Source organism: Rhodofomes roseus (assembly GCF_022264815.1).
Source record: "Rhodofomes roseus strain CIRM-BRFM 1785 chromosome Unknown C8Q71scaffold_16, whole genome shotgun sequence".
NCBI lineage: Eukaryota > Fungi > Basidiomycota > Agaricomycetes > Polyporales > Fomitopsidaceae > Rhodofomes > Rhodofomes roseus.
Window position 1 is genome coordinate 345,897 of NW_025952972.1, and position 22,662 is coordinate 368,558.

The window sequence follows — 22,662 nt, forward strand, 5'->3', positions numbered from 1 at the left end:
TCAAATCACAGAGCATTAGTACTCCGCTTAACACTCACAGTGCCACGACTTCGTCCCTGCAAACCACACCGCTCCCTCCATCTCCATTTACCTTCCTGGCCTCCTTAGGTTCGCCTCTGCCTCCGTTCCGGCCGCAATGATGAACTCGCATGAACCAAGCACCCCAGGGCCGGGCGTCGCGAACGTCTCGATGAAGCTGAACGACGCACAGCGGCAGTACCAGCAGCTCCTCGACCGCATCACGCCGTTCGTCCTCTACAGGTGGCTCGGGGCCGCAGGCCTGCTCGCGCTATTCATACTGCGAATCGTGCTCTCACAGGGGGTGAGTTTGTTTATTGCGTTCAGCGCTGCCGGAGGGCGTGGCTAATTATGCGCCTGGCGTACGTGTTCAGTGGTATATCGGTGCGTAAACCTACTGCGTCGCACATCTCCTCGAATCCTGACTTCCTATCACCTTGCAGTATGCTGTACGTGGACATTCTGTGCGGCCCGCGAGTGGGACACTGACCCGGCCTCCAGATGCACACGCAATATACATCCTCAACCTCCTTCTCGCCTTCCTCCAGCCAAAATTCGACCCCTCGCTGCAGGAAGACCTGCTCGCGGACGAGATCGAGGGCGGCGGCGAGGACATGGGCGAGTCGCTGCCCTCGCAGCGCGACGACGAGTTCCGGCCGTTCGTGCGGCGGCTGCCAGAGTGGCAGTTCTGGTGCGTTTCCTTGCGTGCTCGTTGTTGGCTAGCGGTAACGAATTGGTGGTAGGCTGTCCGCGACACGAGCGACGCTGATCGCGCTGTTCTGCACGTTTTCCGAGGCGTTCGACGTGCCGGTTTACTGGCCGATCCTCGTCGTGTATTTCTTCGTTCTCTTCGCGCTCACCATGCGCAGGCAAATACAGTGAGTCCCTGCCCGTGCATCCCAGTTCTCAACAGACCACTCAGCCTATCGCGCTTCCCTAGACATATGATCAAATACAAGTACATCCCCTTCGACATTGGTCGGAAAGTACGCTATGGCAGCCACTAGTATATGGGTTAATTGACGGTGCACGAGGGATAGAGCTGGGGCAGCGAGCTATGGTGGGCTTTGTTGTGCGATGTCCATAGGGACTACGAGAGATATGGATGCAGGAAGCGTGTATACCTCAGAGCATGACCGGCTACCGAACATTCAGTTCAGTTCAAGGGACTGTCACTTCCAACACTGGGCAGGAAGCGGCGGCCTAGAAAGCTGCGCAAGCTGGGACTTCGACATCTAGTTCAGTGGGACTCGTGGTCCCTTGTATCCAGAACAAACAAATTCGATAGCAACGACAACAAAGTGATACCCAACGTCCGAGTCTGTACAGTAGCTGTTTCCTCGACTCAACGCCGCACAAAACTCAGAACAAGAACGGAATGACCACCTTACGCTCCTTCGGGTAGTCCGGGAAGCGGGCACGGTACCACCTATGCCCCTGCCACGCGCGCGGAAGCATCAGGAATATCTCGGACATGAAGAACAGCCACGGCGGGGCGACCGTCGCGAGGAAGTCCGCGCCCGACACAAACGACGGTAGGGGCGCGGCGGCGATAGCGAACCCAAGCCACTCGCACCATTCGCAGAAGTAGTTCGGGTAGGAGATGAAGCGGTAGAGGTAGCCGTGCGGGATGGCGTAGTGCTCCTGCTTGCTCTGCTTCTGCCCCTTGCCCGCGGGCGGCGGCGACGCGCGGCCCTTGCCCTTCGCCTTCGCGGTGCGCCGGATGTTGAGGAGAACCTCGTCGTGGAGGATGTTCCCCGCGAGGCCCGCGGCCCAGAGGGCGAGGCCCACCCAGAACGAGGGGCGCGCGAAGGCGTTAGCGAGGTACGCCTGCGCGGCGGGCGAGGAGAAGTATGCGCCGAGGAGGCTGCCATTCGTGAGGTTGAAAGCGAGTGCGGAAAGCGGCACGATAATGTGCGACTTGGAGCGCGAGGGCGTGCGGAGGGGCGAGATGAGCGCGCGGTTCAGGTAGTGCAGCAGCAGGAGCGCGCCGAGGAGCGAGAGGCTGCTCACGTGTGGTGCGTTGCTCGACACAAGACCGGGCGAATTTCGTGAGACTGGGTGTATTCTAGTGTCTAGAGGAGACGTAAGGGTGTACTGTAGTATGTAGCGGGGACGTCGGGGCGTATTGCAGTATGTAGCGGAGACGCGCTGACAGCGGTCACTGGGCCGTGTCTGGACACACGCGCACCGGCGTCAAATGCACTTCCTCCCTCCCTTCGTCAAGTACTGTCTATATACCCGCGGTGCCTCCTCGAACTGCCCCGTCTTTCCCGCACAAAAGTCACCGTCCCCGTCTCACCGCCGCTCCTGCTCTCGCACGACCACGCGCCGTCGACCCGCTGGGATGCTCACCACGTCAAGAAAACACGGCAGCCGTCTTCGCAAGGCAGCTGGACAGCCCGGGTCTGGGAAGCTCGTCTGGAGAAGGCGGGCGTTGCACAGCCGGTGAGTAACTGCTGAAGGTCGTGCTATGTCGCTGACTAGGGAGCGGCCTCGCTCGCCCTGCCTCCTCCCCAAGACGTGCTTGCGACGATGCTCGGGTATCCGTCCCATTGCGTCCATTCACCGCCTACAAGCCGACCAGGGAATGCCCACACCGGCCAATCGTGTCGCAGAAGGTGGCATGGTTGCTGGCAGGGTGGACGCGTTGACGCATGAGGGCACCATCTGCGGCCGGCTGCCGCGCGCGGGCTGAGCCATCGCAAAGGACCATCGTGAGTCGCGCAGTGCATAGTGACAGCAGCGCGATCTGACCGGACTTTGTTCGCAAGAGTGGCATGCCCGGCGCGTCCCAGGAAATGGTCGAGATCCGGTCACTGCAGTGACTGGCAGCTGCCTCGCACGCACCTCGCACGACCAACGTCTGCAACACTTGCGCATCGCGGTATCGACCAGGTTGTCCGCGGGATGGATTAGGGCACCGTCGCCAAGCGTCGCCAGTTGCTGCGCTCGAGTCGAGTCGGTCAGCCGTCGATCCGTCTACTTCGCCAAGGACAACTCATGCTGACCGGCCATTCACAACAGCGACGCATTCCAAAGAAGATCGCCGGGCGGCATGCGAGCCGGCTTGTCTGCAGGGCTCGAGGATTGCGGCATCGTGTCGTGCAGCCGGTAAGTAACCGTCAAGCTGAGTATTGCGTCGTTGACCGGAGCCGCCTCATCGCACTTGCCTCGACTTTCGCGCGAACCGCCTCCGCCCCGCGAACGACACGGCACACGCCATCCTCCATGCCGCCTAGCCCGGAATAAGTGGGCCATCCTCGCCCGCCACGCGTTTACGACGAGTGTGCACTCGCGGCGGGCACTGAGTTTCGCAGAAGGCGCGACCAACAAAGTGAGCTGGTCAACGCGTCGGCACGGCCTTGTGCACGCCGTCGTGTCCGGCTGCCCTTCCAGTGCAGCCGCGCAAGTTGTCGTGTACGGGCCCGTCCCGTCCTCCCTGCGCAGAACCCAGCCACTAATTGAGGCAAAATGCCGATCCGGAGCTGATCGACAGAACCGACAACACGCGGCCAGTCGGTGACCATCGCGACTGAGTGACATGCCTCGTAGAGGTTGTGCGCGCGCGTAAGGTCGATCGGTGGGTGCACTCTCATTGATGAGCGTTCCCGCGCGCGTCGAAGCGGGTGGACGTGAGAGGAGATCGCGCTGCACTGGCAAACACCAAGACCGCGAGGTGGCAAACGTCAAACAGGCAGAGGCGTACGGGCCGGTCTCTAGCCGTCGCCGGGTCGTAATGAGAATGAGGGATGCGGCGGGTCGTGCCGACGCTCAGCGAGACAAGACCATCGCGTGCGACTCGACCACGGGAAGTGCATCCCAAAGATCGGGGTTGGCGCGTACGTTCATCGAAAGGAGAGTCGATGGTAGACGCGGTGTGCCCCCAGTATGTCCCTCCGCATGCACGCGCAAGGATCGACGTGCTGTGGCCTACAGCACGACAGATGATCCAAGCCCGGCGGTACGTACTCGTCCACCTGACAACGTTCAGGGGTACCGTTCTGTTGTGACCGAATCAGGTGGCTTGCGCGTGAATACGTGAGGGACCGGGCTACGCCAACTCGAGCTCTACGAGCGGACTGCTGAATGACCGGCTTGTCAGTCGTGCTACACAAGACCATCGAAAGTGAGAGAACGTACCCATTGCAATGTAAGACCAAGTGTGAGGGCCTTGCCGTCCAAGACCGTCGTGTGTCTGCGTTTGGCTGACCGGGGCTCAACGTGCGGACCGTTCGCAGACACAGCGGACCATGATCAGGACGTCGCGCCGGCCGGGTGAGGTGACACCCACACTTTGAACTCGGCCGGAGCGAGGCGGACAGGCTTGGTGGCAGAGTCCCAGTAAGGTGTGGTATCGAAGTGACGTGCCCTTCGGGGTGTGTCGACGAATGTTAGATGTGAGACACTTGTCATGAGGCTGTAAGGGCTGTGCGTACCGTCCCCGAGACTGTGCTCGTCATATATGCTTAGATCATGCGCGCTGTCTTGTTGGAGCTCTTGGGTGTGGTGGGCACTGTCTTGAGTAGGCAGATGGGGGAATGAGGATCAGCTGAAGGCAATCAAGCTCGTCAACGTTGGAGAGAATATACATACCTAGAACATATGGTCTTCAATTTTGGCGGCACCTGTGGAATGTCGGGGATGAGGGATGAGTTTGTGAGCCAGCAATGAGGGAGTGATACTAGGCTCAGGATGAGTTGGTCTTGGAACAATGAGAGACTATGAAACCATGAGGGTCGGCTGGCTTATTGCGCAACCGTGGTCCGATCGGAGATGTATGGAATAGTGAGACCTGAGTGAGACTGGACATTCCAACAACAGATTGTCTCATTCATGCAGCCCATTTCATCTGTTTCTTAGTTACAACGGCGCTCATCATTTGCTTCTCAGAGACCGGCACACAATCAATCACCGAGGAGCATCGGGGCTCGGATCCTCCCTTCTTAGTTACCCGCTGCCGCTCATACTTGTCCGAGTAAGGACACGGCATTGACATATTTGGCTAAATCTGCCAATACCCCGTCCTTACACCGTACAGCATGGGCGGCTAGTGTCTGTCGGTGAGTTCTATTCTATGTAGTCATTGGCAGAGCCGTACACGGCAGCAAACCTGTTGGTGGACGGTGATTATATCTCCTGTCTTCGTTCTCATTATCTCGACTTTTCGGAGGCTACTGAAAGGCTCAGACTACTGTACATCTCGGGTCGATCTTGGAGTAAATCCTGAGGGAAACATGCTCTCTGCATGGTGCCGAGAGTCAAGACAACATGACAGGAACAGACAGTGAGCATCGTGGCAGCACCTCGCAGATACGATCGAACAAGCCCGTCCGCGCTCACGCTCTCACGGTCACTATCACGCGGTGAGGCCGGCCGCCGTCCTTGTGCACTTCATCTGGATACTTACCGGACTCGAGTCAAGTGGAGCGATGTATGGAAGTGCGTACAACTTTGTGTCGCTGTACAACAAGCTTCCGGGTTTACAATGCTATTACAGTGTCGGAAAACGAGCTGTCGGGGTGTAGTATTCACGCCGCTCCTCTCAAATACTGTACCTGAGCTTAGCCTCGCCGTACATACAGTATTCAGGACTAATTGTAGTGTACTGTTAGTATGCCAGACTGTACCATTGACGGTGTATAGATACTGCTAGTATGTGAGGCTACAACAGTAGAGCAGGCGTCTCATCAACACTGTCGACGATGCAGTGAATAAATGAGGCGATACGGAGAACGGCACCTAAATAAAAGCCATAGGCACTGAGCGATGCATGTCCCTGTCAGGAACAAATAATATACAAGTAGGTACGGTCTGAGAGAACATTGCGATTGCGTCAGGCGCGCTCGTGCGAACAGCTCTCTTCAATGTGCACAACGGATTCCAACCTACTACGGTGGAAGTGCGAAGCGAGCCCATGGAGGCGATGTGATCCTCGACAGTGTCTGCTCGTCTGATTCCAGCTTTCCGTTTTGAATGTCCCTGTTTACGGGGTGTCAGGAACGAATAGTACATAATGTTCATCATACGATACGGTCTGAGAGAACATTGCGATTGTGTTCAAGTTGTTCTCGTATCAACAGCCTTCTTGTGCACAACGAATTCCAACATACGGCGGAAGTGCAAAGTGAGCCCGTAAAAGCAATGCAATTCTCGACAGCATCTGCTTGCTCGACTGCTTCCAGCTTTCCATGTTAAAGCACCAAAGCCGTGCCGGGTATAGTACAAATACCTACAGCTGCTGTTCGCTGCCAATTGCGCCAGCCGCGAATGACCACCTACGAGTCGGTTTCTCACTCACGTCGTCTGGCAATAGATACATTTTGATGGTCAACGGTCCTACACAGATATTGTGGTACTATACCTTGCACCGATCGGACAGGACCGGTAGGACTTCTCCTTGTCTGTCTTTGCCCGACCACCAGACGGCAAGCCCTTCGCGGTCTGCTTGCATGTCATTGTGCCCACCGGTCACTTGGCCGTCTCACTCGACGTCAAGGGCCTCCTTTGTCTCGACGTTGACCTGCCACCGTTGCTATTCGCGCGAGCTACCAGCCAGTAGCCCGCCGTGTGTTCCATCATCGCCCATCCGCTCCCATTCACCTCGAAACACGCACGCCGTCGCGTCCACTCGCGCTCCTGTGTCAATCGTCATTCCTTGTGTGGATCATCTCGGACGGCGGCGTGAGATGTCCGATTGTCAGTTGCCACCGCGCGGATCGCCGCTAGTGCGAGGAACGCTTCGCGTCCAATGAACACAGAAGCATCAGCGACAAAGTGCGGGCGGCCTACCAAGTCCCCGTTCCCTTTGCGGTCTTGGAGAATAGTCATGCTGAATCGTTGTGCACATGTCGAGTCGAAACGGGGGCCGAGCCCGTGTATTTCTCGTTGTATAATCTCGCCGGCTGCTTCGCTCGAGGTAGTACGTCGGCGAGGCAGCTCCCAAAAAGACTGCCCAATTGCACAGCGCGGACACTTCCCGATTCAACCAACGCCGTCGCTTGCGTTTCCACGCTGGTCCATCATTCTTGCATGAACCACCGGGTCGGACATTCATCGCGTCTCGCGTCGGCATTTGCGCGGACGACACGGCTGCGCATGACAATGGTGCAGCCGACGGTGCATATTCGCGCTCACCTGCACTCGAGAATCAGCTTCGCGAAACGGAGATGCGGTACGGACTTACACGGCGATGTCCCACAAACGGCGTGCAGCCCATCTCAGGCTCACTGCCCATCGCCATCCAGTCCGCTATACCGACGGCGCAGCTCGACAACCCTCAAACTCGCCGTTAAGATCCCAGCGCCGTGGGCCGTCTGCGAGGCTTCATGCGCGCAGGCTTGTTCGCGCCACATGCGCAGACTCATCCAGCTTGCCAACGCAGCACGCCTGCAGTGACCGCGATCAACGCGCACGACTCGTCGGACGCGCGAACTGTGCGGGCTTCCCGCCGGTGTCGTAATGACGAGCGCCGCCCGGACCAGGGCCGCGTCGGTTAGGGATCCACGGGATGGTCGTTAGGGCGGTGACGTTCCACCGGAAACACCGTGTCGGACGGTGCATGTCGTAAATGCGGGGGATGCTGGAGCGATGCCGTGGGATCCGGGGCTGAGGACGAGTATAAGAGGGCGAGCGACGGGTCGTCTTCCGGCACGCTCAGTCCCTTCTATCCCGCCCCTTGCGAGTTTCCCGATGGTAAGCTTTGCGTTGCGTATCACTGACGAGCGCGGTCCCGTTGTCCCTGTGGTGTGCGCGCGATGTGCCTGCACGGACGAGTCCACCGTCGTGAGTCCGCCATCGCCGCACGTCCGCAGAAACTCACTGATGCGTTGGCAGCAGGACGTCGCGGTGGAGGCTGGGCGCGTTGAGCGATGTGCCGCTGGGCCTGTTCGTCGCGAGGTGGGCTGTGATTCTGGGTCTCAGGTACGTCATCGGTGCAACATCGAAATGTACACTCACGAGATTGCCCGGCAGATCACGCGAACATGATCCCAGGTGGACGGGAGGTGCTACGTAACTGAAGGGTGGTGGACTTCACAGAGGTAGATAGTCAGTATGCTTAAAGGTACCTACCGTGCGTGCCGACATCCGTCGAGACGCAGCAGGATGCGCCGTCTTGTCCGCGTAACAAGCGGTGGTGCCGCTGGTGCTCGGTTGCGCGTCCAAGGCCGTTGCGCGGCGCTCCGATGCGGGACGAGTGTAGCCCGACGTCTACGCGTTGCGTGGACGCTATGCGGTTTTGAGACCCGGTCGCTGGCCGTCACGTTACATGGTGCGCGCTGTTGGCATGTCGTGTCGCGAGGTTCTGCATCTAGCGTACCTCATCCTCGCTTCCGTGTTGTGCGTGCATGTTCGCGTTTCCGTCACGCCATTCTTCATTCCTTGTGCGCATAGTCTTCCCTCGCCATTCCTGGCATGCCTCATCCTCGCTTCGCCCTTCTGAATCCCTGAATCCTCATCCTGTCCGGCCTGCCAACACACCTCTCCCGAGACGGCGTGACCCTGCCCCTCTTTGCTGCTGCGTGCCTCGTCCTCCCTTATGTCAACTCCCTGTCTCGCCCCTGGACTCTCATTGCACGCGCAAGCTTGGGTGCTTGCGCGGGGTGCCGGTACGGTGTAGAGATCTGTGATGCGACGGTTGTTAGGCAGGTGCGATCGTGTACAGTAATATAGCACTTACCCGATATACATCCACCCGAATGACGTCCATCGGCGAACGATTGAAAGTACGTGTTCGCAATCTGCCGCGATGGGTACTGCACGTAGGACGTGCTCCGACGCGCGACGTGACGCCGCCGTGCTCGATGCGATGTTGTCACCCATGGCCCACGGCGCGCAGTGCGTGTCGCGCCGAGACGGCCGGCGGCACTGAACATCGCGCGGCGCGATGTCCCGCGCACAGAACCGTTTCCGACGGATGGCGCGTGCTGCATACGCGCCGTACGCACACGCGCAATGCGTCGTAAACGCGTTCCGCGACGGGGGCCAGGAATGCGGACATGGCGAGTGGGGTAGCGCAGGTCAGACATTGGACAGGCAAGAACACGGAATGGGACGTACGTGCATTGCACGTCCTCTGACCTAGTGTGCGCGCGCAGTGGCGGGCGCTCTTGAGTAGTCGCCACAGAACATCGCACGGCGACATGTCCCGTGCATAAATGCATGTCCAGTCGCCTACGAGGACTCGACAGAGGCCTTGTGGAGCCGTCTGTGCCAACTGGGGTGGTGATGCGGCGCGGTGCGTGTGGTAGAGGGCGGGAGGAAGTTGGCGGCGAGGCTCTGCCAGACGGCGCACCTCGATGAATGCGGGCGAAATGGCGGCGCGGGGGAAAAGCGGGCATTGCGGGTGTCGGTGGACTCGCCGCGAGCTTGCGCATCGACTGGTGCAAGCGGCGAGGGCGGGAGAGCCGCGAGGACGGGGCGGGGCAGCGGACAAGACGGCGGGAGGGGACGGCGAGGGGAACGGCAGCGCGGGCCAGATGGCGGGACAGCTGCACAGGAATCGACGACGAGTGCGTCGATGAAGGTCAGAGTCGGACGTCGCATGCGAGGCGGCAGCCAATCAGCGGTGTGAACGCGCGCTTGATTGGGGCGGAGGAGGGCATGACGTTGACCGACGCAGTCTGAGAGCCATACACACAGTGCCACGACTTCGTGCCTGCAAACCACACCGCTCCCTCCATCTCCATTTACCTTCCTGGCCTCCTCCTCCGTTCCGGCCGCAATGATGAACTCGCATGAACCAAGCACCCCAGGCCGCGCGTCGCGAACGTCCCCATGAAGCTGCACGACGCACAGCCGCAGTACCAGCAGCTCCTCGACCGCATCACGCCGTTCGTCCTCTACAGGTGGCTCGGGGCCGCAGGCCTGCTCGCGCTATTCATACTGCGAATCGTGCTCTCACAGGGGGTGAGTTACTTTATTGCGTTCAGCGCTGCCGGAGGGCGTGGCTAATTGTGCGCCTGGCGTACGTGTTCAGTGGTATATCGGTGCGTGAGCCTACTGCGTCGCACATCTCCTCGAATTCTAACTTCCTATCACCTTGCAGTATGCTGTACGTGGACGTTCTGTGCGGCCCGCGAGTGGGACACTGACCCGGCCTCCAGATGCACACGCAATATACATCCTCAACCTCCTTCTCGCCTTCCTCCAGCCAAAATTCGACCCCTCGCTGCAGGAAGACCTGCTCGCGGACGAGATCGAGGGCGGCGGCGAGGACATGGGCGAGTCGCTGCCCTCGCAGCGCGACGACGAGTTCCGGCCGTTCGTGCGGCGGCTGCCAGAGTGGCAGTTCTGGTGCGTTTCCTTGCGTGCTCGTTGTTGGCTAGCGGTAACGAATTGGTGGTAGGCTGTCCGCGACACGAGCGACGCTGATCGCGCTGTTCTGCACGTTTTCCGAGGCGTTCGACGTGCCGGTTTACTGGCCGATCCTCGTCGTGTATTTCTTCGTTCTCTTCGCGCTCACCATGCGCAGGCAAATACAGTGAGTCCCTGCCCGTGCATCCCAGTTCTCAACAGACCACTCAGCCTATCGCGCTTCCCTAGACATATGATCAAATACAAGTACATCCCCTTCGACATTGGTCGGAAAGTACGCTATGGCAGCCACTAGTATATGGGTTAATTGACGGTGCACGAGGGATAGAGCTGGGGCAGCGAGCTATGGTGGGCTTTGTTGTGCGATGTCCATAGGGACTACGAGAGATATGGATGCAGGAAGCGTGTATACCTCAGAGCATGACCGGCTACCGAACATTCAGTTCAGTTCAAGGGACTGTCACTTCCAACACTGGGCAGGAAGCGGCGGCCTAGAAAGCTGCGCAAGCTGGGACTTCGACATCTAGCTCAGTGGGACTCGTGGTCCCTTGTATCCAGAACAAACAAATTCGATAGCAACGACAGCAAAGTGATACCCAACGTCCGAGTCTGTACAGTAGCTGTTTCCTCGACTCACCGCCGCACAAAACTCAGAACAAGAACGGAATGACCACCTTACGCTCCTTCGGGTAGTCCGGGAAGCGGGCACGGTACCACCTATGCCCCTGCCACGCGCGCGGAAGCATCAGGAATATCTCGGACATGAAGAACAGCCACGGCGGGGCGACCGTCGCGAGGAAGTCCGCGCCCGACACAAACGACGGTAGGGGCGCGGCGGCGATAGCGAACCCAAGCCACTCGCACCATTCACAGAAGTAGTTCGGGTAGGAGATGAAGCGGTAGAGGTAGCCGTGCGGGATGGCGTAGTGCTCCTGCTTGCTCTGCTTCTGCCCCTTGCCCGCGGGCGGCGGCGACGCGCGGCCCTTGCCCTTCGCCTTCGCGGTGCGCCGGATGTTGAGGAGAACCTCGTCGTGGAGGATGTTCCCCGCGAGGCCCGCGGCCCAGAGGGCGAGGCCCACCCAGAACGAGGGGCGCGCGAAGGCGTTAGCGAGGTACGCCTGCGCGGCGGGCGAGGAGAAGTATGCGCCGAGGAGGCTGCCATTCGTGAGGTTGAAAGCGAGTGCGGAAAGCGGCACGATAATGTGCGACTTGGAGCGCGAGGGCGTGCGGAGGGGCGAGATGAGCGCGCGGTTCAGGTAGTGCAGCAGCAGGAGCGCGCCGAGGAACGTTGGCGGGTGCGAGAGCGCAAGAGGAGGGTGCGGCTCTGGGGAAAGCGGACTTTTGAGGAAGGTGTAGCAGAAGGTGAGCGGGAAGACGAGCTCCATGGCTATCCATGCTTTTATCCCTGCAAAGCTGGCTGAGGGCGATGCGATATGTCTGGGAGTTACGACTCACCGTCCACCAGAAATATGCTGTCCTCCTTAGGCGAGAATCTCCCGAATGGCGCATTGATGATGAAGGTTAGTAGGGGGGCGACCACTGTCGGCGGGACGATTGCGAACCATTTCCGCGCGGCTCCATACCCATGCAGGATTAGTGCTAGTTTCGGTCGCGGTTCATTGTGACAGCTCACCGTCATACCCCGATGTCGCATGGGTAATGTTCTTCATGTTCCGCGACGGCAGTCAGGGGAGAAGTAATCTCAATCTACTCAAGTCAAACTCAAGTAGTAGTAAGTACAGCCTACAAGCGTGGCAGTCCGGCCATACGCATCGTCACCCCCAGCCATTCCGGCAAAGCCCGTGGTACCGGCGCTTAGTACAGAGGGCCCGCAGAAACGGCAGATGCCGCAGAACATTTTGGGGCTTGCAGGTGTCCTGAAGAATCAATCGGATTATAGCACAAGCAACGAGAGCTTAGCGTGAAGATTGACCGACCTCTATGATACGCCGGTGAGTATGCCAGAGTCAGTCTGCTGACTCGTCCATGCTAGTTGATACTTATACTGACGAATTGCAGCGCATCCCCCCATCTGTATCCCAGACGCGACGAAGCGAGCTCGGCCAGAGTAACGACGAGATGTTCAGAGAGTTGTTGTTGTGATGGGACTCTCTTGTAGAGTTTATGATATGTGTCCCAGTATGATACAACTTGCCTGCAAGTGTCATCAAGGAGATTGTAGAAGCCATCCTCGGTGAGTACGTTGGTCTGCATTGTGAGTGTCAATCTGAGCGGACGAGCGAGCGGTGGACAAGATATTGGCGATTACCAACCTGAAGTCCTGCCGCATCGATCGTATGTGCAGTACTGTATTGTACTGTATCCAGAACGCTGAACGTATCTGACTCAAATTGCGAGTAAGTCACCGGAGAAGTCCAGGAACGCTTTGGGAAGTCACATACCTGGATCTACGTTCTATCCACCCAGAATCCGCTAGTACCCAGCCGAGAGCAACGCACTTCATTGTCAACGGGCTTGACTCGGGCCCCGCTATGCCTGTCGACAGTCAGTATATCAGTGCTTGCGTAGCTGCGTTATGTTAGCAGCACATGAGCACGGCATGATCTGATCAATTTGGTACCTACTCATTGGTATCTCTTACGATCAATGATGAACGTTGAGGTCCAGTGAGGATTTATGAGGGGTTAGTATTGCTTCCTATTAGTCGAGCATCTCCACTGCTAGTACTAAGTAGCAAACATCTATAAGTCATCTCAGCTGCCAACTATCAACGAAAAGGGTCGATTGTAGCTAGACGACTCGGCACGCAGCCAGGCGCGGAGCCCAATGGCCATTGGCCTGGGAGGTCCTGGGAGGAAGAGGAGGAGGAGGAGGCCTAGGGTCACCGGTCACCGCGCTGCGGCGCACGCCGTGTACATAAGCGCTCCGAGAAAGCCGGATCATTAAATTAACTAATCAATGTCATGAACATTGCAGTGTGCACTCGGAGTCTCGGACCTGCTGTTGCTCCTCCACGGGCCACCACTGCATGCAGCCACCATGAACTCGTACCCTCCGGAACTCCTCACGCAACTTGCGCCCGTGATGTTCGTCGGGGGTCTTGATCCTCCTCCGGCCTCGGGAAAGACGACAGATCCTTTTGTGGTGCTATCACATCGCCTGCGCGAGGCTCTGGTGAATCAGCGGAAGGTAGCGGTTTGGCAGCCAGAGAAGAAGAAGACGTTCCAGGTCGTTCCGGTCGACAAGGTATGCTTGTTCTAGTAGCCGATTTCAGGATCAGTTGTGCCTGTTATTGCTTGGAGAACTTCGTTGCTTGTATTTGTGGATTGGCAAGTGGAAACATCGGTCACTTACGCGGTTTCTCACACAGGACGTACGATTTCCTCCTCGTAGACTCATCCCACCAGAACACCCGGACTACGCGAACGCGCACTCTCCTCTGTCTCCCCTAACCCCGTCTTCACCACTCTACCCCGACGGCCTCATCGCCCCAATATGGATCCGCAAGCACACGCGACTCGTTCCGTCCGTGTTTGTGATATTCATGCGTTTGTTCGAGCATGCACCGACATCGCGCGCGCCGCTGGAGACCGCCGAGGTGGACCGGGAGCGCGAGGCGGAGGAGAGACGGCGGGATACGGAGTTGTGTGCTGAGATCGCCGCGCGGAAGAAGACTGTGAGCGAGCGCGGTGTGAAGCTGACGGTGGTGTTGTTGGCGAGTAGAAAGCTGCTAGGTATGTGATCAGACACCGTGTACGTGCACGAATGTGGACAACTCATGCGCCTCAGATGACCCCTCTCTCGATGGACGCCTCACCTATATTCGTCGACAAAGTGGACTTGATCCTCGGGCCGCGTTATTCGTCCTGTCTCCCGTCTCACAGTCCGAGATCGGCGATTTCGTGCGCAGGTGCGCCTGCAGGTTATGCGAAAACCGGCTTACCTGACTGGGCGCATATAGCCTACAAGAAGCTCTATACGAGCCTGCAATCGAGTATTACACGAATCACTCCAAGCGTGTCCGCCGCAAACGCAACCGGCATTCGCAAGTAGCTTCGTCCTATCCCATCACGCAGCCGATCGGGAGCGCGCCGAGCCGTCCTCTCAGGCCAGAAGGTTGGACGGTACGGTACGAGTACAAGATGGCATGCTTTGCGGAGTTCCGGGGTGAAGACGAGGTCGCGCTAAAGTACGTATACCTCACAGGCATTTATCGCTGTGTCTGAACCCTCCGGAAGGCATTACCAGGATGCCTATGCGAGCTTGGCGATTATGTTCGGATCGACTGCTATCCTTCCTCCGCGAACGAAGCGCTGGGCGGAGGCGAAGGTGCTCGCGGACTGCATCAATCTCAAGGTACTAAGGATCCATACTTGATTCCCTATGTGCCCCAAAGGCTGACGCAACACGCCTAGATCTGCAAACTCTACCTCTACAACAACGAGCACTCGCTCGCCCTCGCGCACCACAACAGCCACATGCGCAAGTTTGCCGACTTCTCGCGCGGCTGGGGTATCGGCGAGGAGACATTCGAGTTTTGGAGCTGGCTTGCACGACAGTGTGTAGGTCTGTCGATGCCCTGTGCATAACTAACCTACCCCCATCTGCGTAGGCACCGCGCCTTCGCCGAGCTCCTCGAACACGGCACGCGCTCTACGCTCAAGATTCCAACGCATTTCTCGACGACTCCACCGTCGCATGCAGCGGCAGCGGCAGCAGTGCAAGCACTTGAGAGTGGACAGCGTGGCGCGCTCGAGCTGGAGGCCATGCGGGCACTGGGCCTGAACCCTAACCAGGCTCTGCAGCATCCAGGCTTCTATTATTACATGTCTGCGAGGTCCACTGAGAGGAGGAGGGAACGTTTTTTGGGCGTCGCCAGATCCGAGGTGCCTGTCATTTATAGCTCTGTGTCGTGTGCGTGCATTCAACGTGTTCGTAGGCAGAGGGAGAAACGACAACAGCGCCGCCACCTGGGTTCGCAAACGAGCAGAAGGTCGACCACCTCGCCCTCATACTGGAAGTGAGTTTCGTCATGTGCAATGTGAGCGGCGAGAGAGATTGGTTGACTGGAGCCACGCTAGCTGTATACACGGGCGTATGACCTCTTCAAAGCGTACACGCCGAAGGACGCGCACGGCCACGGTCGGCTAACGCTCTGGATCGCGTACCGAATTGCGCAGACGTACTACGAGTCGGGCAAGTTCGACCTCGCTGTGCGGTACACATGTCTTCCGTTGCCTGTTCTTCGCTTCCGCTGACGCTACATTAAACAGGTTCTTCGAGCGGATAGCCAAGACGTACCGCCGCGAGCAATGGGACTCGCTGTTGCGCCCGCTGCTGACGACGTGGTACTCATGTGCCCAGCAGATGGGCGATATGGAGCTGAGCGTACGGTTGCTGTTCGAAATGCTCGGGCATGGTATGACTCATCTGTGCCTACCGTTGTGGTTGTCCATCATCGAGCCGTCCCATGTGCAGGCCTTAAGACGCAGGATGACGATGAGGATTCGACTCAAGAAGACCTCTTGGCAGTCTTGAAGGTATTCACTATTGTGAAATGTAGGCTACCAAGGGTTGAAAATTGCCGCTCCTAGAGCTCTGTGCCATCGTCTACTGAGGAGCCGCTATTGATAGACCACTCGGAGTCTGAACCGATATGTACGTCCTCCGCACCCAAGGCACATTGTTGCTAACGGGTGGTCCATTAGTGCAAACTTGTGCCGTCTTTTGGCGGCCTGACGTCCTCGTCGGCGAGCCCGTAGCATTCCAGCTCTCGGTATCGTCGCCAACAGGGGTCTCGCTGAGCTCCTTGACATTCACGTCGCTCGTCATCCACATGTCAGGCGACATGCCTACTATAACCCTGCGCAACTCGTCCCTAGATCCATCTGCAGAGCTACCTCAGGTGCAGAAGGTGGAGCTAGATCACATCATGCCCAGCGGGGAGGACGATAAGGAAGTCCAGGCCCCGCTCCGGTTCGGAGTGGGAGGGACGATCGTCTTCTGTGGTACTGTGTCGTGCGAGATGCCAGCGACTGTCAAGGTGTGTGCGAATTCACGCACAGGCATTTGATGTGTGCTCATTGTCGCGACTAGATCGAGAAACTCGTGTTGACGACGAAGGAAGGCAATTGGAATATCCAGATCCCTCTGCGCCCATTGAGCTCTCGACATGGCGGAGCACCATATCCACGGTGGCTCAGTAGCTTCGACCCGCCAACATATATCCCGGTTCGGAGGGACCAGTACTCATCTGTTGTGTAGGTGGTTCTGCTACGCATCCTCTTCCAGGTCTGACTATTGTCTGCTAGTGTCCGACACCGTCCACACAAGGTACAGGTGTCCGTCACGTACAATGCACCCGCATATATCGGTGAAGAGTTCCCTATCACCGTCGGCGTGAGCAACCAAGACGACAAGGAGATGGAGATGATTGTCGATGCTCTGCTACAGCCAGCTGAGCTTGACGAACTCGGTACGAAGGTCTGAACATGTTTGAAGTGACTGCTGAATGTCAGCGCAGGGGAGAATCACATTCGCATGGGCGATGAACGCTCGACAAGTCTCATCAAGGGTGTTTCGTTGGGCACTATCGCGCCTGGCGTCAGCACTTCCATGATTCTCTATCTCTCCAGCGCAGGCGCCGTATACGACAGGGTCATCGACATCTCCGTCCAGTCGCACCGAGAGATGCCAGCTACCGCAGAAGAACCCGAGAGTCCCCAGTCACCCAAGAGCCCCACCCAGTCAAGGATAGACCGAGACGAAACGATCCGGACGCTGGTCGTGCCCTCGGTTCAACCCATCAGTATCGAGCAGCACGCAGTGTACATGAGATCGCTGAAATCCCAGCCTGGCCTCGCTGACCTTACCACGTACGAAGACAATTATTGGGATGATGGGGATGTGGGTGAGGCAATTGTTACAACGACGATCGCTTGCACAGCGCCGTCGGGGATCATCGTCGACTCCATTACGCTCACCAAGCAGGTATGTCACCCCCTTCACCGCACGCAGCGTCACGATGTCTCGCTCACGCTGATGTGCTAGGACGGTCGACATGCGAAGATAGTGGACAGCGCGCTCGATCAAGTCATGGACGACTTCCTCGCAGGTACTGCTTCTCATCTTACAAGATGTTCATTTGTGATGATGTATCGGAAATTCTAGAATGGCTGACAGGAGATGAGTTCTGCGACCGTTGTAGAATCAGTTTGGCAGCGAGAGACGATCTCCCGGAGGGACAGGACATACCTCCACCAGGTTCTTACGAGCTCACGTGGAGAAGGTGCGTTTGGCACACTGCAGCACGACCCAACGGCTGACATCGTGTAACACGGCCCTCAGGATCCTCCCAGAAGGCGGTTACAGCACGCCTGCAACGACCCGCTTCTCCCTGCCGACGCTTCGGCCCCCGCGCGACGGCCTCATCGCGCTGCTCGACGTGCCGCCCACCGCGCAGCTGCACACACCCCTCACGCTCCGGCTCGTCGTCCGCAACCGGCAGCCGACGCGGTCCGCGAACGTCGTCGTCCACCTCGAGACGGACAACAGCGACGCATTCATCGCCGCGGGCCTGCGCAACGGCCGCCTGCCGATCCTCCTGCCCGGCGCAGAGGAGACCGTCCTCTGGCGGCTCGTCCCCGTCGAGTGCGGGTTCGTGCGCATCCCGAGGATCAGGGTGGCCGATCGGAGGACGGATCCCGGCGCGGAGGGCGAGCTGCAGGAGCGCATCGTGAGGATCGTCGACGTGCGTGCGGACGAGAGGAGGGAGGTGAAGGAGGATGGCACGGTTGAGGAGGGACCGCAGCTGGCGGAGCCCGTCATCCTTGTTCTGCCGTGATAAGCTCTTGTTCCAGTAACACTTGGTACCAGGATGATTACATCCGTGCTAGAATATGTATGTTTACCTGCTTGAGGTCCGCAAATGACCCTCAGTGACTATACTTAGAGGCTCGCTTTAGCTTGAGAGTCGAACTGCAACAGGTCTAGTAAACCTTAAGCTTGAGATCGTTAACGGCTACATAGTTCTTCTCTGCCCGGTCACAAAGAAAAAGCGCTTTCAGCCTTCCGTCGACGCTGGGAGCTTGACTTGGCTAGCGTACACCAGTGGGCGCTCCGAGAAAGCCGGAAATACCGGCGTCGCCTGCGTCACTCCCCTTGCTCGTCCTCCTCATCGTCCTCCTCCCCTCGAATTGAGGTTCAACCTGGTTGCAAAGTATGGGAGGAGCATCCTCAAAGCCAGTCCGTCACTTCCCAAAGACCCCGAAGCCGCCACCGACATGGGCTGGCGTACGGACACCGCGTCCGGACGAGCCGAGCGCGTCGGCGGGCCCCAGCAGGCCTGCGCCTCTACGCGCGAGCGAAACGAAGAACGAATGTATGTCGCAGAACTTTTGCTTGAATACAAGGCTCATTCACGCGTGGTTCCTCAAGCTATCGAGCGAGATGCGAAAGACCCACAGTTCATGGCGATGCTGAGCAAGCTGGGGCCGGTCAAGGTCGACCACCATATGCAGACCGTCCGCCCCGTACGTAATCGCGCCCAGAATCTACCTGTTGCCATTGACAGGCAAAGCAGGGCGCAGATCAGGTCCAACGCGTCTTTCAGGCTCGCCAGCGGTCGGAAGAGGATGCGCGCTCGCTTACGCCCACACGGAACCGCATGCTCGCGGGCACGCTCTATGAGCTCTTGGAGGAGCGCAAGTCCGCTTCGACCCGGGAGGAGCTAGAAAAGCTCGCTAGCCGATACGAGATCGACGTGGACAAGCTGGAGAGCGTGGCGCGGTTCGTGAACAGTCCGAGCGTAGATGAGGGTTCGGTGCGGAAGGAGGTGGACAGGGATGGCGTGGAACAGGTCAAGATGAAGGTGCGCTGGTCTCTGTTCCAATCGCGCGGTGGGAATCTCTGCTGACTACTTGTGCACATGAGGCGTCGTGGGTAGAGCCTCAGCTACGACCGTCTCAGAGACTGGTTCCGGCGAACTAGTACATACACTCACGTGGTAATACATTCAAGGATCATTCAGAAGCTAGTTGGCTGCGTGCTTTCCTCGACTGGCAAGGGTCTGAGGTGCGTTTGAAGTACCGCCATCTTCATTTGATTTAACCCTCACAATGTGTGGTATTTGGTAGACCACGTACGGATGGATTGGGTTGTTTATAGCGCTGGGTTGATGACTGATACACTTTCCTTGTGGCCGCAGTGTATATCACCGCGCAAGCATCTGCTATCACAGCTGAAGTATCGCTGGTGGTAACGACTAACGACGTCGCGCCATGCGTACACGGTGAAGTCAACCAAGTATGTCTTGATTCTTTTTACGGCCCTGCATGCAAATAGGAACAAGTGTGTAATTTGGGTGGGTTCGAGCTGAATCTTGTGCGTTTATGTTGACATTGACTGCCCGGCTCAGCACAATTATCGCCCTGCTGATCTTCGACATGGCGCTAAGCGTGACCACGGTTGGTGTCCTCTTGCTGAGTTTGACACAAACCCTTCGCACGTCTAGGGTCTTGTGGCGAGACTACATACTTAGAAGTACTCCCTTTGCCACGTTCGTGCGTCACGCTGACCTTGCCCATTCAGATCGTGTATGGCACTATCACACCCGTCTTCTGCGTGCATTACAATGATTGTCATGCGGTGTGCAATCCCTCTGAACATAGGCATGTCGAGACCACCCTGCTCTCGCACTTCTATCTCAACCTGCACGAAGCAAGCACTCGATCTGCCTTCTGACACCACACATTCGACTGCCCACTGGCTCACGAAATTTTCATGAAGGATTCCCCAATGCATTCCGACGACTCGGATGAGTTCGAGGCCGAAGAGCGAACGATGCGAACGATGAATATCGTTATGTAGTCCTAACTTGGAGTACTTGAACGCTACGATGCGAGTCACGTGGCGAAATTCTTAGGACCTTTGCGCAATGCTTGGAATCCCGTTCCACTTCTCAATATACACGACTCCGGCCAGTCCACCGTAAATCCACCTTCTCAGCCCAGCCTAATGGTGTGGCAGCCTAGTACGAGCACCTACTCTCCAATCGACTCACTGGGTAATATTTCGAGAAAAGTGATGCAGTGCTCAGTTACGAGATGGGCTTCATCTTGCTCTGAATCGCCGCTGGGGACCTCCATCTGCCGCTCCCTCTCGCGGAACAAAGCCGGTTCTTCAAAGTCTGTACGTTTGGACAACGTTTGAACGTTGACCGATACCACTCACCGCGGACAAATTGAAGGTTTGAATGACTGGAATGACGCAATTTATAACGACCTTATGTGGAACCTGCTCAGTCAGCCCAGGCGCCATTCGCCCAGGCTTAAGAAGCGCATTCATCGCGTCTAGGAGGAGAGCATCTCGTCGCGACAACCTATCGAAGACAGTGCGAACGTACGTCAACAAGAAAGACACAGACAATGGGCCATCCCGATGAAAATGTCCATCCGACAGCGACCGGCCGCGCGCTCGAGACAGTGAAGCAGCACGAGGCTCCGCAGGATCTCGTCTTTTGGGCTGGCTGGGTGCGTGTGACAGGTCTGCGACAGAGAGCATTATTGCTGAGTCCAGCGTAGTTCTGTCCGTTCGTCCAGCGTGTCTGGATCGTGCTCGAGGAGCGCGGAATACCGTACCAGTACAAGGAGGTCAACCCGTACAAGAAGGAGCAACACTTCCTTGGTACGTGCAGCCCGTCATGAAGATTCACCCAGCCCTACTCACTATCCGCAGACATCAACCCGAAGGGGCTGGTGCCCGCAATCGAGTACAAGGGTCGCGCGCTCTACGAGTCCCTCATCATCTGCGAGTTCCTCGAGGACGCCTACCCCTCGCACACGCCCCACCTCTTCCCGACCGACCCGTTCGACCGCGCGTACGTTCGGCTCTGGGTCGACCACGTCGCCAAGAACATCGTGCCCGCATTCCACCGCTTCCTCCAAGGGCAGACGCCCGAGGCACAGGCTGCTGGGCGCGAGGAGTACTACGCCGCACTGCGCAAGGTGAGCGAGAAGGCGAAGGGCCCGTACTTCCTGGGCGACGAGTTCAGCATGGTCGATGTCGTGCTCGCACCGTGGGTCCTCCGCGACTATATACTCGCGGAGCACCGTGGATACTCGCGCGAGGCCGTCGGTGGGGGCTGGAAGGAGTACGCGGAGAAGCTTATCACGAGGGAGAGCGTGTTGAAGACACAGAGTGTGCGTGTTTGTGTGCTGCCCCTCTCAGATGATCGTACTGATCGACTATCACAGGACCTTGAGCACTACGAACCGATATATGCGCGCTACTTGCGTGACGAGGCACAGAGTGAGGTCGCGAAAGCGACGAGGGCCGGACGGGGTCTTCCGTGATGCCACATCGAAACACTGGAACAGCTTGTACACTAGTTTCTGGATGATTTTGTACCACTACGCGAGTATATCTTGGGGCTTCTTCGTTCGCCGGAACCAGTCTCTGACCAATGTGAACATGTATCCTCAACTCTTTGAGTACAATATTTCTCGTTTTTATCCAGTCTAGTCATTCGGATTTATACGATCATGTCTTCAGCCTTTTGTCGCCGTCGGAAGCCACTGGGCTGAGCCAGGGATGCACGCGTAGAGTTTCGTTGTGTCAAGCTTCAAGCTGGTCCTCCTCGTGGTCGATGATATGGTGTCATGTTGGAAGGGAACGATCGCTGTGCAAATCCAGAGAAACCAGGCTCACCGGCGCCCGTGGTATACAGTGTGTGACATTCCTCCTACTCGTACATACACGCGCAGTGTGGCACTGCGCTGCGCTTTCGCTTCTTCAGACGGCTATAAGCCCACGACGTAGGGACCCGGATAGAGAGCAGAACATCGCGCCGCGCCAGGTGATGACAGAACGAGAGAGCGCTAGTACATCTCCAGACTCATCCCGTCGTGGATCTCGTAGTCCGCGAGCGTGATATGATCCTTGTAGATTGTGTACCTAACAGCGAAGTGCGTCCGCAATGAGTCTGGGGGGCGGCAAGGCGCGAAGAGGGATGGCAGGCGTACCATTTCTTGAGCTGGATCTTGGTGTGATCCGTGCCCGTCTGCGCACCAATGAGCTTCTTGAGGTCGCCGACGGTGTCGTCTGGACTGCACTTCACACGGACTACAGCAGTGTCTCCATCAACAAGCCGTGAGACAAGAAGGAAACCAAATGTGTGCATACCTTTGCGGCCAAGACGGTCGTTAGCAATGACCTACCGATACGCGCGATTCCCACCGCCACAGACAAGTCGAAGGGTCGTCAGTGTCGTCGAAAATAAGCTCAAGGAACATTGAGCAGTACATACTTCAATCAAGGGCATGACTTATATTGAAAAATCGATAGCAATAACAAAGGAGCAAGTACGGG

General features: G+C 57.6%; 9 protein-coding genes across 9 annotated transcripts; 5 read left to right on the top strand and 4 right to left on the bottom strand.

Annotated features, from left to right (window-relative positions):
• Positions 1-136: 136 nt before the first annotated feature.
• C8Q71DRAFT_859737 (retrieval of early ER protein Rer1) lies at positions 137-1,025 on the top strand (the record flags this gene model as incomplete). Its single annotated transcript, XM_047927688.1, has 6 exons — positions 137-322; positions 393-402; positions 462-467; positions 520-709; positions 762-896; positions 959-1,025. 6 exons carry the CDS (start codon positions 137-139, stop codon positions 1,023-1,025), a joined length of 594 nt encoding a protein of 197 aa, XP_047776719.1.
• A 225-nt stretch (positions 1,026-1,250) lies between these two features.
• On the bottom strand, positions 1,251-2,163 carry C8Q71DRAFT_873478 (3-oxo-5-alpha-steroid 4-dehydrogenase-domain-containing protein; the record flags this gene model as incomplete). The annotated part of the gene is made up of 1 exon (XM_047928364.1): positions 1,251-2,163. A coding segment is annotated over one exon (783 nt), but the record flags the coding sequence as incomplete, so codon positions are not given.
• A 5,720-nt stretch (positions 2,164-7,883) lies between these two features.
• Positions 7,884-9,575, bottom strand: C8Q71DRAFT_158580 (uncharacterized protein). The gene is made up of 3 exons (XM_047916670.1): positions 8,699-9,575; positions 7,978-8,642; positions 7,884-7,922 (listed from the first exon to the last, which is right to left on the bottom strand). The coding sequence occupies exons 1-2, from the start codon at positions 9,393-9,395 to the stop codon at positions 8,284-8,286; spliced, it is 1,056 nt and encodes a 351-aa protein (XP_047776721.1). The 5' UTR covers positions 9,396-9,575; the 3' UTR covers positions 7,884-7,922; positions 7,978-8,283.
• A 220-nt stretch (positions 9,576-9,795) lies between these two features.
• C8Q71DRAFT_859739 (retrieval of early ER protein Rer1) lies at positions 9,796-10,630 on the top strand (the record flags this gene model as incomplete). Its single annotated transcript, XM_047927689.1, has 6 exons — positions 9,796-9,927; positions 9,998-10,007; positions 10,067-10,072; positions 10,125-10,314; positions 10,367-10,501; positions 10,564-10,630. 6 exons carry the CDS (start codon positions 9,796-9,798, stop codon positions 10,628-10,630), a joined length of 540 nt encoding a protein of 179 aa, XP_047776722.1.
• A 355-nt stretch (positions 10,631-10,985) lies between these two features.
• On the bottom strand, positions 10,986-12,086 carry C8Q71DRAFT_838323 (3-oxo-5-alpha-steroid 4-dehydrogenase-domain-containing protein; the record flags this gene model as incomplete). The annotated part of the gene is made up of 3 exons (XM_047926483.1): positions 11,969-12,086; positions 11,791-11,910; positions 10,986-11,740 (listed from the first exon to the last, which is right to left on the bottom strand). Exons 1-3 carry the CDS (start codon positions 12,003-12,005, stop codon positions 10,986-10,988), a joined length of 912 nt encoding a protein of 303 aa, XP_047776723.1. The 5' UTR covers positions 12,006-12,086.
• A 1,195-nt stretch (positions 12,087-13,281) lies between these two features.
• Positions 13,282-18,305, top strand: C8Q71DRAFT_838325 (Gryzun, putative trafficking through golgi-domain-containing protein). The gene is made up of 19 exons (XM_047926484.1): positions 13,282-13,542; positions 13,667-14,030; positions 14,086-14,206; positions 14,258-14,485; positions 14,535-14,652; positions 14,712-14,854; positions 14,909-15,182; positions 15,236-15,316; positions 15,378-15,514; positions 15,570-15,715; positions 15,775-15,836; positions 15,891-15,954; positions 16,005-16,339; positions 16,393-16,556; positions 16,608-16,771; positions 16,820-17,286; positions 17,347-17,410; positions 17,467-17,584; positions 17,644-18,305. Exons 1-19 carry the CDS (start codon positions 13,336-13,338, stop codon positions 18,137-18,139), a joined length of 3,753 nt encoding a protein of 1,250 aa, XP_047776724.1. The 5' UTR covers positions 13,282-13,335; the 3' UTR covers positions 18,140-18,305.
• A 211-nt stretch (positions 18,306-18,516) lies between these two features.
• Positions 18,517-19,171, top strand: C8Q71DRAFT_687408 (uncharacterized protein; the record flags this gene model as incomplete). Its single annotated transcript, XM_047919814.1, has 3 exons — positions 18,517-18,676; positions 18,733-18,827; positions 18,878-19,171. Coding segments are annotated over 3 exons (549 nt in total), but the record flags the coding sequence as incomplete, so codon positions are not given.
• A 1,465-nt stretch (positions 19,172-20,636) lies between these two features.
• C8Q71DRAFT_158747 (glutathione-S-transferase) lies at positions 20,637-21,854 on the top strand. Its single transcript, XM_047916671.1, has 4 exons — positions 20,637-20,825; positions 20,877-20,979; positions 21,031-21,494; positions 21,549-21,854. The coding sequence occupies exons 1-4, from the start codon at positions 20,721-20,723 to the stop codon at positions 21,645-21,647; spliced, it is 771 nt and encodes a 256-aa protein (XP_047776726.1). The 5' UTR covers positions 20,637-20,720; the 3' UTR covers positions 21,648-21,854.
• Positions 21,855-22,172: 318 nt separating this feature from the next.
• Positions 22,173-22,615, bottom strand: C8Q71DRAFT_797897 (ubiquitin-like protein; the record flags this gene model as incomplete). The annotated part of the gene is made up of 4 exons (XM_047925776.1): positions 22,173-22,248; positions 22,317-22,416; positions 22,477-22,507; positions 22,601-22,615. The coding sequence occupies 4 exons, from the start codon at positions 22,613-22,615 to the stop codon at positions 22,173-22,175; spliced, it is 222 nt and encodes a 73-aa protein (XP_047776727.1).
• Positions 22,616-22,662: the final 47 nt, after the last annotated feature.

What these genes read in the sequence shown, in the direction of transcription:
- C8Q71DRAFT_158747 (XM_047916671.1), top strand. Translation starts at nt 20,721, where the DNA reads ATGGGCCATCCCGATGAAAATGTCCATCCGACAGCGACCGGCCGCGCG. An exon ending in TCGTCTTTTGGGCTGGCTGG is followed by an intron (nt 20,826 to 20,876) that starts GTGCGTGTGACA and finishes AGTCCAGCGTAG; the next exon opens with TTCTGTCCGTTCGTCCAGCG. An exon ending in GAAGGAGCAACACTTCCTTG is followed by an intron (nt 20,980 to 21,030) that starts GTACGTGCAGCC and finishes CACTATCCGCAG; the next exon opens with ACATCAACCCGAAGGGGCTG.
- C8Q71DRAFT_838325 (XM_047926484.1), top strand. Translation starts at nt 13,336, where the DNA reads ATGAACTCGTACCCTCCGGAACTCCTCACGCAACTTGCGCCCGTGATG. An exon ending in TGGGCGTCGCCAGATCCGAG is followed by an intron (nt 15,183 to 15,235) that starts GTGCCTGTCATT and finishes ACGTGTTCGTAG; the next exon opens with GCAGAGGGAGAAACGACAAC. An exon ending in AAGTTCGACCTCGCTGTGCG is followed by an intron (nt 15,515 to 15,569) that starts GTACACATGTCT and finishes TACATTAAACAG; the next exon opens with GTTCTTCGAGCGGATAGCCA.
- C8Q71DRAFT_158580 (XM_047916670.1), bottom strand. Translation starts at nt 9,395, where the DNA reads ATGCGCAAGCTCGCGGCGAGTCCACCGACACCCGCAATGCCCGCTTTT. An exon ending in TTCGGGTGGATGTATATCGG is followed by an intron (nt 8,643 to 8,698) that starts GTAAGTGCTATA and finishes GTCGCATCACAG; the next exon opens with ATCTCTACACCGTACCGGCA.